The 19,989-nt window shown below is 40.0% G+C and overlaps 1 protein-coding gene across 5 annotated transcripts in view; it reads right to left on the minus strand.

The window, feature by feature from the left end:
• The window catches only part of DIAPH3 (diaphanous related formin 3), a 394,284-nt gene that overhangs the window by 132,458 nt on the left and 241,837 nt on the right, over nucleotides 1-19,989 (minus strand). For all 5 annotated transcript variants that reach the window (XM_033949909.1, XM_033949907.1, XM_033949908.1 and 2 more), the window contains one exon: nucleotides 2,360-2,455. In XM_033949909.1, the coding sequence (XP_033805800.1) occupies nucleotides 2,360-2,455 (96 nt within the window). The remainder of the gene's footprint in view (nucleotides 1-2,359; nucleotides 2,456-19,989) is intronic.

Below are 19,989 nucleotides of genomic sequence, written 5' to 3' on the forward strand. Positions count from 1 at the left end.
CATTACTTATCAGAGTAACAGATATATTTTCTATGAACCCGATCAATTGCAGTTTTTTCTTGAAGGTAAAGTAACCACAAGAATTTCAGATACCTCCATGGAATCTACCCAGCAGGCCATTAGTTAAATAACTCCAACTGTACTCTGTTATTTGTAATGTATTAATTTAGTTTATTTCTTGAAACCAACTACCCTTGGAAGTGAATGATTCCTTCTCCTCTCAGATTGTGGATTTTACTCATAGTTACTATGTGGCATTATTTCATAATTAATAATTGTTTTTCTTATTGGATTGTTATATTTCCTTCAAGTACTGATTGACATGTTAATTTGTAAAAGTATAAATTAAAAAAAAACAAAAAAAACACCTTAGGCTCCCTTTTATCAAACTGCGGTAGCGCTGCTGCTGTGGGAAATGCTCCAATGCTCATTCAATTCCTATGAGCGTTGGAGCATTTACTGTGCTGGCCCATGCTAAAACGCTTGATTTTAAGGGGCGTTAGTGAGGAATGCTCAGATGTTTACTTCTTATGTGAGTGAGGAATGTTCAAATGTTTACTTCCTATGTGAGTGTATGTGTATATCTATCTATGTATAAGCATATGTGTGTATATATATGTATATGTATATATATATGTGTATATATATCTAATATAATAAAATGCTAGGTTGCGCATGCGCACTCAAAAGTCGTGTTCCCTGATCCGTCATGGAAACACGACTGTGCATGCGCGGCCCCGCCTCTCACTGTGCATAGTTCTGCGGCGGCTTTCAAATTAAAAAAAAAAAAAAATTACACAGCTGCGGCGGCCTTCCTCACCCCCAGCTCTCCGGCACCTCTCTCGAACTGCACCAGGATTGAGAGAGGAGCTGCGGCGGCGGCTTTCAAATAAAAATAAAAATACACAGCTGGGGGTCGCCGCTCTCACCCGGCTCTCACGGTGCGGCTGAGCGCTGGCGGTTGGCGAACCCTAAATGCGGCGGCAGCGGCTTTCAACTACAAAAACAAAAAAAACAAACAGCTGAGGGTAGCAGCTCTCACACGGCTCTCACGGTGCCGTGTTCCCTGATCCGATCTCTGTTCTTCCTGTACCATGGCACGCCGGCGGCGGCCGGGAGCTCCTGGGGGCTGGCGGTGCGAGCCGCCCGGCCGGTGCTGAGGTCCCGCCTCCCGCTTCCGCCCTACATGGCGCCGCCAGACACGGCCCTATAAAACGGCCCTACACTCAGATCCGCGAACAGGGGATCAGGAGCTAAACAGAGATTTAAAAAAACAAACAAACAACAGTGGACAAGGACAGAGACACACAAACACTCACAGAAGGACAGGGGGCTAAAGAGACAGATTGAAAAAATCACAAAACACAGAGGACAATGAGAGAGAGACACACAGACACTCACAGAAGGACAGGGGGGCTAAAGAGACAGATTGAAAAAAATAACAAAACACTAAGGAGAGAGAGAGACACAGGAAACAAATGTTACAGCCGGTAGGTTGTTTTAAAGAAGAGGAGCCGCATGCTGGACAGGGGGAGCAGGTAAGGAGTGCTGCTGGACAGGGGGAACAGGGAAGAGGGTCAGGGGGAGCAGGGAAGAGGGTCAGGTGGAGAAAATAAGGAGTGCTGCTGGACAGGGAGAGCAGGGAAGAGGAACAGGGGATCAGGGAAGAGGAACAGGGGAGCAGGTAAGAAGTGCTGCTGGACAGGGGGAGCAGGAAAGAGTGACTGGGGAGCAGGGAAGAAGTGCTGCTGCACAGGGGGAGCAGGGAAGAGGGACAGGGGGAGCAGGTAAGGAGTGCTGCTGGACAGGGGGAGGTAAAAGGAAGGGAGAAGGCCAACTGCTGGACAGGTGGAACAGGCAAGGGGTGATGGTTGACAGCCGAGGAAAGAGAGAGACAGAAAGCGGCCAAGGGGAGAGAGAAAGAAAGAAAGAAAGACACACACACATCTATTCTAGCACCCGTTAATGTAACGGGCTTAAAGACTAGTATATATATATATATATATATATATATATATATATATATATATATATATAGTGAGAGAGAGGCTTTATATAGATACAGATATATATTGTGTGTCTGTTTATTTATATCTATATATAGAATATCTCTATGTAAACCCCACAGATTATATAGTTCCACAGATGGGTTTTGTTATAAATATCAGGTTATGTTATGTTCACCGACCTGATATGCAAAATAGTACTGGCATTAGTCAAATTGAATAAGTGCCTTCCAAAAATTTGTCATTGTAAAGAAAAGATTAAGGATGTTGTTGACTCAGAGTAGTTCAGTCTTTCAGTATTGCATTAGTGGAGCAAAACTAAGGAAATAACTTACAATGAGTTTAATATTTACCTTTAGGCCTCGGTGTCCGTTTTCTGCGGTCTCGGAAAGCAGCACCCGATTGCAAAGCCTCCAGTAGGCTATCCATCACTCCCGTTTCATCACCCTCTGTGAAAAGAGATTGAGGGAATTTCATCAGCTCTCTAGGTTACCATTGCAATGTCAAAAAATATACAGAGATGAAAAAGACCACTATGTCATGACTAAAACTAGTAATTTTAAATCTGGACAAGCCTTTAACACACTTATAAATCACACTTTGCTTAATGAAATAAGTCTTATCTAAGTTTGTATTGCTGTCCATTAAAAAGGACCACAGTTCAAAACCGATCCACTATAGCTTAATTTTTAATAATGATTCAGAACTATAATTTTGAATTGAACACAGCCATTCAGATAGGGCGCAGGCCCAAGCAGGAGAGCGGAAAGCTTGCTCCTGGCTTCCGTGCTCCTGACCTAAGCGCTGCTAGCGAGGGAGGGAAACACACTGGATCACCAGGTACTACAGTGGCGGTGGGCGGTAGGGTATTTTAAAAAGGGTAGCGGCGGTGTGTTTTAAAAGGGGGCGGTGGGAAGGGGTGTTTTAAAAGTATTGGGGGTATGAAGGGATGATTTAAAAAGTACTGGGGGGCAGATTCTTACAGGGCTGGGTGGGTGCTCATATTTTAGGCCTATAAGAGTCGAAGGCCCTGGGACACTGGGTTGGATCTTCTTTGAGGGCAATGCCTGAGTTGCTGCAAGGGGGGTGGGGGGAGGGAGGTTTCTCTGCACTAATGATGATATTTTTATTTATTGGTTGTTGTTTCAGTTTTTGGCAGTTGTATGCTTTATTGTTTATCATACTGTGTGGTTTTCTTTTTCTTTATCATCAATAAAAAATTGTTTACCATTAAAGTGCTGGGGAGGATGGGGGGATGATTTAAAAGTACTGGAGGAAGGTTTGAGGGGGTGATTTAAAAAGGTACTGGGGGTTACGGGGGGATGATTTAAAAAGATACTGGGAGTGTGTGAATAATTGTTAGTCAGCAGGAACGGATCCCTCCTCTACCGGCTTACCACTAGACCACCAGAGGGGGGGGGGGACAGGTACAGAGCCTGGCAGGAAGGGGTGACAGGGTACAGAGCTTGGCAAGATTGGGTGCAGAGCCTGGCAGGGAGAATTTGGTTCAGAATGGTTTTTTGCTTGTTTTCATCCTCTAAATCTAGGGCGCATCTTATGGAGCGAAAAATATGGTATCCTCCTATTTTCTCGGTCTTTTTATAGGAGTGTAGAAAAGTTAATTAGCTAATTTCCTGTGAGGTAATAAACCTACCAGAATTGCTGTATCTAAATTGAAAGCTCCTAAATCTCATGGTGGAGTTAATTTATCTGATTTATACTTCTATCACAAAGCTTTTATCCTTTGTCAGGGTTTGGTTTTCCTCAGATCTATCATTGCCTAATTGGTTATTGTTTGAAGATGCAATTTCTCCTTCTCCGTAAAACAGGTTTCCAGGATTCGAAAGGTACACTGCCAAATTAAGTAATCCAGTTGTTAGAAATATATATCTAATGTTAAAAGCTTAAAAGAAATTTCAAGATCTGACTTTTTATATTATTCCTTGTGGCATAACCCTCAATTACTCATTGGTAAAAAAAAAGTAATTTCTTGGTCTAGATGGCAGAAAAAGAATATCTGGAATATTAAGTCTCTTATTAATTTATTTTAATCATGGAAAACTTTTGCTGGTTCTTTTGATGGTTGCAGCCTAAATCTGCAATACAGAACTGTAATTTATCTATTTCAGAGTTAAAAAAAACAGCCTAATTTACTTAAATATTGCTCCCTATTTAGTACGTTAGGTCATGTGGCATCAAATTTTTATTATCTACTGAAGCAGATGAATCTTCCGAAGAACTTAGGAAGAAGACATGAGTCACAATTTTGCTGAAAAAGAGCGAAAGAGTTTTTAGCTTCAAATAGTTAATTCAAATAATTCTTTTTCAGTAACACAATCTATGTACTTCTTAACGCATTGATCTCTATGGACTCCATTAAAATCACATTTTATCAGTCCATCTATTTCTACGAATTGCCGGTCTTGCCATGTGCAAGTTGGAACTCTTAGGCATACTTTATTTGAATGTGTGTAAACAAATAATTTCTGGCATCAAGTCTGGACAACAATTTGTACCATTTTCATTTCAATATGCCTATTTGTTTTAAATTTCTGATTTAAAAATCTTTCTGTGTTCAGTCTCAATTGGCAAATAATGATTGTCACTTACTTGATGCACTTCTAACTGCAGGAATTCAGACTGTTTTAGCTTCTTAGAAGACTTTGTATTTGGTGTCTTATGCAAAATGTGTGTGCTTTACATATAGAATAGAATTGTATTTAGTGAAGAGGAAAAACTATCATCTTATGCTGCAAAATGGTCTTTGCTTTCTCAGTATCTTAATATTTAGGGGTTTTTTTTGTTTATTCTTTTATTTATATTATTGAATAGTTACAATTGTTACAAGTTTGCTGATGGTTGTGTAATGTCATGTATTATATTAAATTGTGAAGTTTTATGAAATAACCCCCTCCCCCCAAAAAAACAAAAAACCTTGACTTAAAATTAAGTGCATTTCTAATATTTAAGACAGACAGGTGACTATGCATTAGAAATATGGTGGTTATACTTCAATTGGACTGTACTTTATATACTTAGAACATTAATTTCAGAAATTCTGCTCCGCATAGTAGGAAAGGAGTTATGACCAATTATGACTATAGCCTATTGGTCACTAAGTTACTAAGGTCAAAGATCAAAAGGTGTTTTCTCCTCATTTCTATGGTTTCTTTTTGTATTTTTCAGGCTTCTTCCCACCACTTTGATATAGTTTAGTATGGATTTGTCTCACTTTCAAGGTTTTTGTCTATTCGGGAAAAAACATGTAGACTAATCATCACAATTTAGAATGGGTTCTTATTATGATTATTGATATTTTTATAGGTAATTTCTCAGAAGAGAGAGTTGATTTTGAGGGTTATAAAAACCAGCAATAGCCAGTAAGAAACCTCAAGCAAAAATAAAACCGTGCTTGATAAAGAAATGTAGAATAAAGGGGGTTAATAATATCCTCACCTTAACTATGCAAAGAAATGATCAAGCAAAGAGGAAACACAGTGAACAGGTAATTTATTTAGTCAGATATATGTAGTATGATACATCATTGCTAGTCAAGGCAACTCCAAATCACACTGTAGGAAATCTCAGCAAGCCAGCAAAATTGCTACTCCCATAGAGGACAAGAAAGGATACAATGAGAGAAATAAAACATGAATGACGAAAATTCCAGTAAGCACTAGAGCTGGAAATGATTGCCTCCCCTTCTCTGTAATCACTGAAGGGATATAAAATATAATACTTGCTTTTTGTTATTAGTATTTGATGAGTAGCAGACAAAAAGAAAATGTAAAAGAAGCAAGTAATTTTAATCAGCAGGAAAAAACAAAAAAACTGTATAAAAAGTACAAATTGGTATCTTCTCTCATCATCCCTAGTAGTCATACACTCGCTCTGTTCTGCTCATTAGCGTCAGAAAAAACCCTCAAGTAGCCACATATTCATTTTTCACAGTAGTCTTATCTCTGCTTCCACTCCCAATATTCCCTAAAAGCTAACATTCTTTCTGTTCTCTTCATCGTCCCCAGCAGTCAATTGCCCAATGCAGCAATCCTCTATCCTTTCAGTTGCAACCTTTCTCATATCTTCCTTTGTCAACAGCACTCCCTCAACTACACCTATCACTCTCTTCCACCACTGAGCAAGTTTCCTCTATTTCAATGTCCCCTTTCCTAAAGCACTAACCTGACAGGTATCACCCTTCCAATGTGCACTACCAATTCCACTCCCTCCACGGACACCCTCATTCACTATTTTCGCACAAAAATACAAGCCTTAAGAAACTCTCAGTGTAAAAAAAAATAAAAATCCACCAGTCATATAAACCTTCTGAACTTAAGGGGACAAGCACACCAAACCTACATGAACTGATACTCATTCACTTTATCACCTGGACTCAATTTCAATATCTATTTTAAAAATATGCTCACACATACTTTCCCATTGACTTCTGCTCCCCTACTCTAATGCCCAAAGCCTCAGATAAGTTCCTAGCCACTCTATACACTTGGTTAGTAGACAAGCTAAACAGAGGGGAATTCCGCACAGGAAGAGGCCACATCATCATCAGACCATCATAAAAGACAAGGAAAAAAACTACCTCTCAGCCCGACAACCACAAACCCATTGCGTTAATCCCCTCTCCATAAACATATGGAGGAGATAGTTCAAATTCAGCTAATGAACTCCCTAGAACAATTTCAGCTACTCCACGATTCCCGATTAGACTTCAGACCATCATTCAGCACTGAGATGATAATTGCCTCCCTCCTCAGTGACCTATACAACCTACTGAGCAAGGGACTAAACACACTCGCACTCTAATTAGACCTTATCAGTACTTTCGACCTAGTGGGCCATGGCTTGCTATTATTTTGCCTGAACTCTTTCAGACTATCAGGAAAAGTCCTCAGCTGGTTCCAAGGATTCCAGAAATCTTGCAGCTACCGTGTACATTTTAGAGATACACTATCCGACAAATAGGTCAACATTTGTAGCATTCCACAAGGTTCCCCATTGTCAATCCTTCTCTTCAATGTCTACCAAGCCTCATTAGGAAACCATCTAAGCAGTCTAAACATCTAGCACAATAGCTACACTGATGGCATTACAATTGTCCTCCTGCCAGAACCTCTCTGAGCTCCTTCAATATCCTGGGATGGAACCTGTTCAGTCCCATTGCTTTGACTACCTTCAGTTTTTCAACTTGTTCATAAACATTTTCTTCCATGAATGGCACGATATCTACTCCATTCTTGTGTGTAACTTTGTCAGACAATTTTGGTCCTTCTCCAGGATCTTCTTCCTTTCCTGCCTCAAACATATTCATACATTTTATAATTCAGTTCTGCTCGAAGGTTGATTTACTTATTGTTAATGTTTTCTTGGTTTTTCTGTTACATTTCACATCCTTACACGTCTATTTTCGCTCTATTTGTCTAATTTTATATTTATCTACAGTTTTAAATCTCATGTCTGATAATGCACATCTCTCTGGATTCTGAGATCCATAATGTTCTCACTCTCATTGGTTTATGCATTATTTTTTGTATTCTTAAATGCATCTTCATATGTTCACATATGCTTTAACATGTTAAGAATGTATTCAGTTCAAAAAGAAAGAGCAACTTAATCAGCTAAACATATTACTTTTCTTTAACAAACAAAAGCTAAACAGCCACTCTAGACAGAATATGTCACCCATAAAGATGCATTACAACTAGAAGAATAGGCTGATGGTTTATGCACATTAATGAATTCCAATCTTAACAGACTGCACCGCTGATTGAGCAATTGGAGAAAATGAAGTCATCTATATATAAAAAGGTCAATATATTCTACTTATGACTTATTCTGCATTTGCTCTCTGCACATTATGGCCTTCACACATATGAGGCCAGTTTAAATGCCATCAATCATAGTTTTAAACATCCCATAACCTAATTTTTCTACCAGTTGGCATTTTATAGACTAATAGGTTCTCCAGATAACTGTTGTGTTGATAGAAATCACAGGTAACTATCGAGGAATACAGACTTATTACTTCTTCCATTTAAATAAAATCAGGATGTCATAAGATCAATTTTTTTTTTCTAAATTAACTAAATATAGCTTGATAGTACTGTATGAAGCATCAATTTCAAACTAACCCCCTCTTCTATTAAACTGCACTAGCAGCTTGTTGCACTACTTCTGAAACTCATAGGAACTCTATGAGCGTCGGGAGCAGTGCGGGCCATTAAGCGCGGCTCACTGCGCTAAAAACTGCTAGCACAGATTAATAGAAGAGGCCCCAAGTTCTTTTTAAATTTAATTTGATCAAGAAAATATGATATGTATAATTCAGAATATAAAAGATTTATAAACTCAAATAAGTCCTGCAATGCCTTAGGACAGAACTGATAACTTTATCAAATGAAGCTCAAAATTTTCTATGGATTACAGTTTTTTTAAGTGTGAAAATGAAAACTCTAAAGATCACCTTAAGACAAGGTTATGAAATTCAAAACTTGATTTTTTCAGCTTCTCTGTTTCCTGCCTAAAATGACACTATGTTAGAACGATTACAACAGTGATAGGAGTAATTGTTTTCAGAATGTTCGTATAGCACAGTATGAATCTTGAAAAAAGTGCTCTTGTATACTAACTCCAAAATAGGAGAAAACGCCTACCAATATAATATCCTTTTTTTGGTATAAAGGGAGCGAATGGCTCCCCGTCTGAAAACGCATGGGAAGAAAGAGCATTTTCAGATATGGGGAGCCATGCGCTGCGTTATAAGAGAGTGTTTTATGCCATTCTTTGGAAGAAACTAGGTACTAATCACTATTAATAGACTCCTGAGGCAGGCACGGTTGTGTCAAGTCACGATATACTAATAAAAGAAACTGAGCACCAGATTCTTCCTTTGCTGTTTTGTTTTCTACTTTCCAAGTCTTGGGAAGTTACCATATCCTGTTTGTTTGTGAGCACCCCCCTGAACCCATGACCCCCTCTAAACCCCTGACTCCACACACCCTAAAGTCCACCTGGACTCCCCCCCCCCAGACCTTTAAAAGCAAGGCTGGACAGAGGGATGTTTACTTCCTCTGGCTGGCAGGCCAGCCTCATCAGAATGTCAGGCCTACCCCTTCCCGGAGCATTCTGGGATACAGCGGGAGTAACCTAAATCCATAACTAAAGCCACTCTCATGGGTGTGGCTTTAAGGATATGACCAGAGTCTTATATCACTCCCAGTGCATCCCAGAATACACTGGATAGGAGGCCTGGTTGGTCTAGGTGCCTAAAGTCTCTCTTATGGGAGGGGCCTTAGGTGCCTTGGTAAATCAGAACATTAGGCCCCTCCCCGGTGCATCCTATGATGGATTGGGAATGGGAAGCTCGCCATTCTGAAGAGGGGGCCTGCTGGCCACAGGGAGTAGGCAAACCTCTGGCTGGCTTTGCTTTTAAAGATACGGGTGAACTCCAGGTGGGCTTGAGGGGGTGGGGGTTTCGAGGGGGCATGGGCTTGTGGGGGTGCCGACCAGTGCTGGACGCAGTAATCCAGGTGAGGGCATACCATGGCCCGGCACAGCAGCATGATAACCTTCTCTGATCTGTTTGTGATCCCTTTCTTAATTACTCCTAGCATTCTGTTCGTCCTATTCGTGTGTCTGGGGGAGTTGCAGGCAGGAGGGTGGGGGCATCCCTCCTGCTATGGACAGTGGGGGGGGGGTTCATGAGTGGTGGCAAGTGGAGTGGGCATCCCTCCTACTGGCCGACTTTCAGTGGGGTTCGGGATTCCCTGCTACAACCACTCAGCTGATCGCGGCAGGGAGATTTCCTTGCCACAATCAGTTTAGTGGCCGCGTCCATTTGAAATGTGGCCAACATTTTGTTGGCCTACATTTCAGGCACCTATTGCAGCCCTAGGAAGATGCCTAGGGCCGCTTAAACAAGATGAGAAAGTGTCCAGCTCCTGGGGTATAGAGTCACCTTTTCATAACTTAACTTTGCATTTCTTAGGCAGAGGGTCCGCAGCCTGGAGCAGCTGTGAAAGTAAAGAAAGCTTCCCCGCTGGGCTAGCTGAGCATTTAGTCACCTGCTTCAGCAGGGGGAGAGGCTAAGCTTGACGTTGTCACCTCTCCTGGCTGCGCTACACGGTATATAGTGCAAGGATGCTCTAAAGCGCTATATGTATGCAATCCTGGCAAGAATCCACATGAGGAGAGCCCAAGGACCCCATTCTAACAAATTCTGAGGCAAAAATTGCAGTTTTGGAGAAGCAGGGAGCTTTAGAAAAAAAAAATAAAAAAAGATTACTACAAATCCAAGATGGCCAGCATCAAGACATTCACAGCAAAATCACAATATTTTTCACACTAAGCAAAGTAAAAAAATGGCAATTTTAGGATTTTTCAGGTGGGGAACACAGGGGAACATGCAGAAACGTTCAAACCTCCCCGATTTCCCCCCCAGGCTGTAACAGCATGTACTCACTGTGACCTGCTTGTGGATCTGTGCTGTAGCCTGCCTCAACTCTCTAATATTAGCCAGATGAGAGAATCACTGCCTTATGCTGGGAATGCCTCTGCAAAACTCATCTTTGTGCTACCAGTCAGACTCTAAGCTTGACTGCACCTCCACCCATGCGGACTGACGGACATGCACCGGGACGAGCAGAGGTGAGAAGACACAGTCAGCACCCTGCGAGACAGAGTCTCCTAAGGTGCACGAACTAGCAGCCATGCCAAGCCCCGAAAGAAAAGAAGGCTGCACCACAGGGCTAGCCGAGCATGTAGTCACCTGCTTCAGCAGGAGAGAGGCTAAACTTAATACTGCTGCCTCTCCCAGGCTGCACCACGTGGTATAAGGATGCACTGAAAGTGCTAAATTTGTGCTATCTTGGCAAGAATCCACATGAGGAGAGCCCAAGGACTCCATCCCAAGTTTTGAGGCAAAAATTGCAGTTTTGGAGAAGCAGGGAGCTTTGGGAAAAAAGACTGTTAAAAATCCAAGATGGCCAACGCCAAGAAATTTCACACCAAAATCTCGATATATTTTACAATTACCAAAGTCAAAAAAATGGCGATTTTAGGATTTTTTTTCAGGTGGGGAACATACAGAAACCTTGAAAAACCTACTTTTCAAACCTTCCCCAATTCACCTCACAGGCAGTAAAAGCCTGTACTCATTGTGACCTGTTTGTGGATCTGTGCTACAGCCTGCCTCAGCTCTCTAACAGCAACTGGATAAGAGAATCACTGCCTCATGCTGGGAATGCCTGTAAAGCTGATCTTCGGACTGTCAGTCAGACCCTAAGCCTGACTACACCTCCACCTCTATGGACCGACAAACGCGCAAAGGAATGGGCGGAGGGGAGAAGATGCAGCCAGCTCCCTGCAAGACACTGTTGAGTCTCCTAAGGGCACCCAATAGCCTATGCTCGACCCTGCTTAACAGTAGGTGAGACCACTTCAAGGATGACCCTGAGCTAAAAAAACCAAAAAAAACCCCCCCACAAAACCTGTGTGTTTTCATAGCAAGCAGAGCTGAATAAACGCTCTGAGCACCAGAAACCCTAAGAAATGGGTGAAAAATACACCAAATAAAATAATAAAGTGTGGAGAACATAACAAACACTCCTGCAGGCATGCATACAGAAGGAAAGAACTGCAGGTGGAGCTAAGGAACCCAGTGAAGTACAGCAGAAGCAGAAGGAAAAATCCAGAGTGGATTCCTTCTGTAGATGGCACACAGCCATGGGGACACTACCCATCTGTCTAGAATGTCTCACCTACTGCACTGGAAGAGCAGATATGAAGCTATGTAGAATGTGAATATTGCATCATAAAAATAACTTCCTCTCACAAGACTCCAATATCTGAGTTTCTATCACTGGAGTCACCGAGGAATGAGACCTGGTTCCTTTGAGAGTAGATTTGGCCATCATAGAATGGTGAAGAAGCTGCTACATCTTGATATCTCAAGCCTGCAATCTTGTTAATAGGTGCATATTCTCACGTCTGTGTCTTTCAAGATTCTATGAACAAACACTATCACAGCCTCTTTAGAGGGAAGGGGGTGTCAAGTAATTGGAAGATATCCAATGTTTCTGCTCTTAAGAACATAAGAACTGGGCTCTTAAGAATAGTCATATGTCAGACTAATGGTCCAATCTAACCCAATATCCTGTTTCCACAGTGGCCAATCCAGATCACAAGTACCTGGAAGAATCCCAAACAGTAGCAAAATTCTATGCTACCATTCTTAGGACAAACAGTGGCTTTCCCATGTCAATGGACTTTTTCCTCTAGTAACTTGTCCAATCCTATTTAAAACCAAGATTGCTAGCTTCTGTAACCACATCATCTGGCAATGAGAACCAGAGCTTTACTATTCATTGAGTGAAAAAAATATTTCCTCCTATTTGTTTTTTAAAAAACCATTTAACTCAATTGAGTGTCTCCCAGTCTTTGTGCTTTCTGAAAGAGTAAAAAATTGATTCACTTTTACCCATTTTAAACCACTCAGGATTTTGTAGGCCTCTATCATATCCCTCCTCAGCTGTTTCTTTTCCAAGCTTTCCTTACATGAGGAGTTCCATTCTCTATATCATTTTGGTCATCCTTCTTTGAATCTTTTCTAATTTTGTAATTTTTTTTTAGTTATGGTGACCTGAATTGCATGCAATACTCAAGGTGAGGTTGTACCATGTCTTTAATGAAATAGCTTGAGCTATTTCTTGTTTAAAATCATCAAATGAGAACTCCTCAGCTGGGAATTTCCTTCCAATATAGGAAAGGATCCAAAGGCAGCTCAGAAAAGCATTCCATAGAAGTCTGGGTCTGCATGTTTCTTAACCTACTGCCCTTGGGCCTCAAGACACCAGGGGTCTCTGATATGCCAGCAAAGATTCTTCCTCTGAACTGGAGATCGATACTGGTGATGCAGACATTGATTATGAGACTCTTCGAGGTCTTGGTGGTAGAGTCTCAACTGTAGATGCACATATGTCTTGAGGATTAGCAGATGTCCTTCTGCCTCATCAACAACATTGAATCCACAGTATTGTGTCAAGCAAAGAGGCTCCTTTTTGACCTTCTCCTCAAAGACTGCCATTGACCAAGACACGGGGAATGAAGTTGCTGTAGCTGTATCATTCTTTGTCACATGTTGAGTACTGGAATTAGGGCTTTGGGTCACAGAAGGCTTCCTTTCAATGTTATGGAGTATGAATAATCTTTGCATAAAGGGTGCTTTGAGAATACCAATAACCTTGTCTATGTTCTAGTGAGGCATGATGTCTGTGCACTGCAGCTTCACCTGGCATTTGATTCTTGGTCTCTCAGTGCTGAAGATGAGGACGAGTCCTTTCTTTTGTTTGAGCAGGACTTGGATGATGATTTCTTATGGCCTCTGGATGCATAACGTTGAAGGTGATTGAGGCCCTCTCAATGCCAATATATCAAAAACATCTGTTCCAGCTCTGGGACCAAAGGAAAACAATGTTTTGGATTCTGAAGTAAAAAAAATCCTGCACTGGATCTCAAGGCCACAAATCCTTTCTTGAACATCTATGAACTGATTTTAAAATGAGAGGGATCATAATTGGGCCCCATACATTGCTGGCATCAGTTATGAGTATCCATTACGGATATAGTTCTTTTGTACCTGATGTACTTCTTAAACCACTGAGGGGGATCTCTTTTGGACGCTAACAAAAAAACAAAGTGGGAGCAGTGGTATAGCTGAAAGCACACCAATATATTAAAAAAAAACCCCACTGCTAACAAGTATTAGAGGAAACAGCCATAATCATTCAAACAAAAAATTTATATAAAATGTTTTTGTTTTTTTCTGGTTATGTTTTTATTTTTATTTATTTTTTCTTTTTTGGGGGGAGGGGGGTTGTGCAGGTGCTTATCTGTTTATCACCAGTGAAATCAAGAAAAAAATCCTTTTTGGGGGGTATTTTTTAACACGCATGTTTTAGAATTTTGATCTATTATCATGTAATAAAGAGAGTCTCATTCAGGGTATCATTGCTGCTGATGTAAGCTATTTTATTTTTCCATCCATCTAACACACTTTTAATGTTGTCATTGTGATAGAAGGATGAAACACATAAATGGTGATGTCATCACGCTCAGCCTAAAAAGGCTACGCGTGGGTCTCCGTTCCACGGCCATTTTGAAAAATTATGCTGTGCTTCTGCGGGCATGTTCCTGAAGCTACTGAGTTTTGAAAAATCCCCTGACATAGCACATACAAGCAACGAAACAGGTGGACCCCTGTCAGGAAAAGACAGAGCTGAAGTTAACAGCTGTGCTTTTGAAAATCTGTTCCAGTATTTGAGATAAGTTTTGTTGAATATATTTAACTCTGGACAGTGCTCAAAATATACTTATATTTGTATGGGTTTCATGCCAGCCGCAAATTATACATTTTTCTGTGAACTGCTATGTTGTTTTCACTATTGTAGCCTTCATACATAGTTTATTGGTGTGAAGCCTGAAATTCAACAAATTTATAATATTGACAAATTTTCTCTATTTTTGAACGATTAAATTATATTTATGTTGTGTTTTTTTTCATTCCGGTGATGATACAGGTTCCTTTGGGTACCTTGTGACCCAGGAACCACTGTATTGAGATTTGTTTTTCGCCACAATTTATTTATCATTTTTTATTATTTAATTTTTTGTTTGAATGATTGTGGCAGTTTCCTCCAATACTTGTTAGCAGTGTTTTTTTTTTTTTTTAATATATTGGGATCTCTCTTGGGACATGTCTTGAAAAATAGTTGATGCAAAATCAAAAAAATTTTGTTTGTATTTATTGAGTTTGATATACTGCTAGCACATAAGTATTAAGCGGTTTACAAAGCTAATATAATAGGCAAATTAAAGCTACCCTCTCTGTCCCAAACGGGTTCACAATCTAAACTTACCCCCTCTTCTATGAAACCACACTAGCAGTTTCTAGCGCGGGAAGCCGCGCTGAATGGCCCACGCTGCTCCCGACGCTCATAGAACTTAATGAGCGTTGGGAGCAGTGCAGGCCATTCAGCTTGGCTCTCTGCGCTAAAAAACGCTACCGCAGTTTCGTAGAAGAGGGGGTAAGTGCCTGGGAAAAAACAATGCTTGTATAAAAGACTAATTAGAAGAGGAAGGACATTTACAAAATCCTGAGTGGAGTAGATTGGGTACAAGTGGATCGATTTTTCATTTTGTCAAAAAATTACAAAGACTAGGGGACACTCGAAGTTACAGGGGGATACTTTTAAAATCAATAGGAGGAAATATTTTTTCACTCAGAGAATAGTTAAGCTCTGGAACACATTGCCAGAGGTTGTGGTAAGAGCAGATAGCGTAGCTGGTTTTAAGAAAGGTTTGGACAATTTCCTGCAGGAAAAGTCCATAGTCTGTTATTGAGAAAAATATAGGGGAAGCCACTGCTTGTCCTGGATTGGTAACATAGAATGTTGCTACTCTTTGGGTTTTGGCCAGGTACTAGGGACCTGGATTGGCCACCGTGAGAATGGGCTACTGGGCTTGATGGACCATTGGTCTGACCCAGTAAGGCTATTCTTATGTTTTTAACCTTCAGAGAAAATATAGAATGTAATTACAAGAAACTCCAGTGTCCAGGAAGGGTGAAAGCAAAGGTACATTTCAAAAAAATAAAATGAAAGACAACAAAATGAATGTATAATACAAACAAAATAGAAAAGAAGATAAAAGAAATAAAACAAAAATTAAAACAAAAACAAACCCAACAGAAAACAGTCCTGCAGAACAGTAAGCTGGACTCTGAAGAGGCCTGTCATCAACAAGGTCCAGGACTTCCTGAGGAAGAAGGAGCCGATGGCTATGCCTTGAAGAAGCCAAAGCAGGTCCTTGTCTGGCAAGCTGAAGTAGGAGGAAGCAGACCAGTCTGGTGTGGCTCCTTTGCACCGTTGACAGGACAGCACTGCGCCCGATGGCTGCACCAATGGCTTTGATGATGAAAAGTGTTCTGACAGGGAGCCTAAGGCCCATGTCTTGTATTAAGGCTAATGTGAAAAATAAAGTAATCTAAAAACAACTGAAAAAGCTAACCAAAGCCACTATTGGGAAAAATTGCTACATGACAGTGACAGAACTCAAAAAGAAACCTTACAAACATATTATCATCCAGAAAAATGTGTGTGATGCGAGTTTCATGGTGCATGTTTAACCAGTTCTTTGAAAGGAGGCAATCCTGATATATAGTTGCATACATACACAGTGATCCTATTCAAAAGCTTCTAGCAATTCTAAGCTGGTGTAGCATTTCCTGTCAAGCTCCATCAGTAACATCCCTATGTTATGACAACTTGCTACCCCCTTCCTGCCCTGGAAGAAAACATTTTAGTCATAATGTCAGTAATACCGGGTATATGGGTTCCAAAATGTGAAGACACACAACCTAAATTAAACAACCTTCTGTCATCACCATCTGCCATACTATGTTCACAAAAGAAATCATAAATCTACTTCATAAGTTCAAAACCTACAACTCACAATTTTTCTATATACTACAAAAAGACTACAGTGATAAAAGTGATGTTGAGAGTGTATCATGAAGAAACTGAATATTTTAGATCCCAGTAATGTAGAGAGAATTTAGGATTAACAAGCAAATTAAAAAACCCACTACATTCCGGATTGCAAGTTTAACATTTGAGAGATCATCAGCCATCACTTCACTATATCTGAATTAAAAAGAAGCATACTATACAAATTAGCATTGATTAGAGTGGCTTATTATCTACTTTAAGTACCATTAAAGAGATGCAGAAAAAAAAGTGTCCGTGATTGAGCTCTCAATTAAATTACAACAAATTTAGTTCATATCATCACATTTAAACTATGAGAAGATCAAAATAGTTCACTGGTAAAATCTTCTGCTGTGAAGATGAAGTGAGTTCCTGCATTCTACAGAACATAAGAATATAAGAATTGCCATACTGAGACAGATTGAAGGTCCATCAAGTCCAGTATCTTGTTTCCAACAGTGGCCATCCCAAGTACCTAGCAAGATCCCAAGTAGTAAAACAGATGTTATGCTGCTTATCCTAGGAAAAGCAGTGAGCTTCTCCAAGTCATCTCAATAATGGCTTATCTCTTTTAGGAAATTATCCAAACACAGAAGTAAATTTAAATAAACACACATTTTCCCCAATAGCCATAATACTCTATGAACCTTTATGACAATAGCAAGTAAAACACTTTTTGGAATTTACCATCATGAATTCAAGTTTAACACACATATTGAATATGATTGGACAATTCCTATAGTAAACATTAACTTTTTAAGAAATGCATCCAGTAACACGGCACATACAAAATTAATTTTTTCAGGGAAAACACAAACCCTTAATATTGCTTTTTTTTTTTTTTTTAAACAAAACAAATTCCTCAGTTGTAGATTTAGCATTATTAATTATCTGTTCTGCATCTTACCTTATGGTTCCTTGATCTGATCAATCACAAAAGCAAATAGCCACACTGACAGCCTTGAGCTCAGACTGTACATATGGAAGGAACCTTTCTTCCTGCCCCATTTCAGTAAATATACAAGTAGCATTACCTCATAGTGGAATGGATTGGGGAAGTTGGTCACTAGTGGTTGCCACATAGTAACTTAATACATCTATCTTCACAAGTAGTGCTGCTCCCTTTTTTTCCTTTCTAGGGTTTGAAAGTTTTAAGTGAAAGGCTCAAGATGATATACAGTTAAACAACTGAAATGTTAGTTTTAATAAAGAAATATGTACAAATTTACCACTGAATTATTAGGAAAGAGATGGTAAATAAGAATGAGAATATTATAATGCCTCTATATCATTCCATGGTGTGTCCGGACCTTTATTTTGCTCAGTTCTGGTCAATGTATCTCAAAATGATAAAGGAGATGGAATGCCTTTCATGAGGAAAGAATAAAAGAAGTTAGGGCTCTTCAGCTTAGAAAAGAGATTGCTGAGGGAGGATATGATTGAGGTCTACAAAATCCTGAATGGTGTAGTACGAGCAAGAGTGAATCGATTTTCCACCTTTTCAAAAAGCACAAAAATCAGGGGACACGATGAAATTATATGGATCTACTTTTAAAACCTAGGAGGAATTTATTCTTTAATTTTTACTTAAAGAATAGTTAAAGTCTGGAATGCATTGCCATAGGATGTAGTTACAGCGGTTAGCATAGCTGGATTTAAGAAAGGTTTTGATAAATTCCTGAAGGAAAAGTCCGTATTCTGCTATTGAGACAGACTTAGGGGAAGCTACAATTGGGGTTTCTGCTGGATGCTGTGAACTGGATTAACCACTGTTGGAAGCAGGAAACTTGGCTAGATGGATCATTTGTCTGACCCAGTATGGTTGTTTTTATGTTCTTATCCTGAACTAAATCAAACAGGGGTACTTTGGTTTTAAAAGACTAAGAGTAAAATAAAGGGAATCTCAACATCATCTCCATAGATTCTACAGAGCAATTAGTTGATGCAGGAATGGAATACAAACATCTAGAATTGTTATTAAACTTAGGAACATAAATCCCTATAACTACCTCTCCCCATAATTACCTGTATAGAAGAATAAGCCATAGTTTTAAGCAAAGAGGGCCCCTATCAACAATACTTCCATCCTTTTGAATTTTGACCACATTCCACATGGAGGATCACTCCTTTTTCACTCTCCATCAATGTGCTCCTCCAGCGTTGACCATTAGGTTAATTAGCTATCGCACAGCTGACTGATGTCATAAGGAGGCAAAGCCAGTGAGGTTCCCAGTCTAAGTGGTGACACAGTAAGTTTGAGAAAAAGTAACTTGATGGAAATAAGTACATGGATGGTAATGCGCAGATAAGGCTCTGCAATATTTTGGAAGCTTCAATTTAAGCAAAGCCATCCTATGTGGCTTATCACACTATATAAATTTATGCAGCTTTTATCTCATGATGATTATAGAATCGATGTGGAAACAGCATAGGGATGGTCACAAATTTTAATTTTGATTATTAAGACCATGTTGAGAACTTCAAGGCATCCCACAGTGTAAGAAATAGTAGAGATCATAATTGTGCTGTTGCCTTACTAAAGGAAGAACAAAACCAGACTCCAAGATACTTAATTGAAGTGTGATTCACATTTACCCTTTCCATTCCACTATTTATAGATCTCTATCATATCACCCCTGAGCCATCTCTTCTCCAAGCTGAAGAGCCCTAGTCACTTTAGCCTTTCCTCATAGAGAAGTTGTCTCATTCCTCTTATTTCTGCTGAAGCTGCAACAGGGCAACACATACACACACACACATATATATATATATATATATATATATATATATATACATACACATATACATATATATACACACACACATACACACACACACACATATATATATATATATATATATAAGTCAGAAGAAGAAACACAAACACACACACACTTATATTTCTTCAATTTATTGTAACCCTTTCTTAGGTTTAAACAAGTGAGAAGTACAGTGATGCCTTGGAATCCAAACTTAATCCGTTCCAGAACCCCATTCGAGTTCCAAAACGTTCGAGTTCCAGGACCATTTTACCCATTGAAAATAATGGAAACTGGATTAATCCGATCCTGGGGCCCACAAACTCAAATTGTAACAGTAAATACACTGGATTTTAGGGGCAGAAACATACACATACAAGCCCGGATCCTGTATAGGACACCTGTCCCGGGTGTCCTATACAGAATCGGGCCTAAACCCACTCAAAGTTAACCCGATAGTGTAACCGACGTCCATGATGCAGACACTGGTTACAGAATCGGGTTTTAAATGTACCAACCCCCTCCCCGGACCCCCCAAAGGCCCCCCTGAAGATCGCCGGCAGGAAGGTGCTCAACCCTTCTTGCCAACAGAACCCGCCCCCCGAAGATTGCCGGCAGGAGGGTGCTTAACTCCTCCTGCCGGACCCCCCAACAGCCCCCCTAAGA

This window comes from Geotrypetes seraphini, chromosome 6 (genome assembly GCF_902459505.1).
Source record: "Geotrypetes seraphini chromosome 6, aGeoSer1.1, whole genome shotgun sequence".
In the NCBI taxonomy this organism is placed as follows: Eukaryota; Metazoa; Chordata; class Amphibia; order Gymnophiona; family Dermophiidae; genus Geotrypetes; species Geotrypetes seraphini.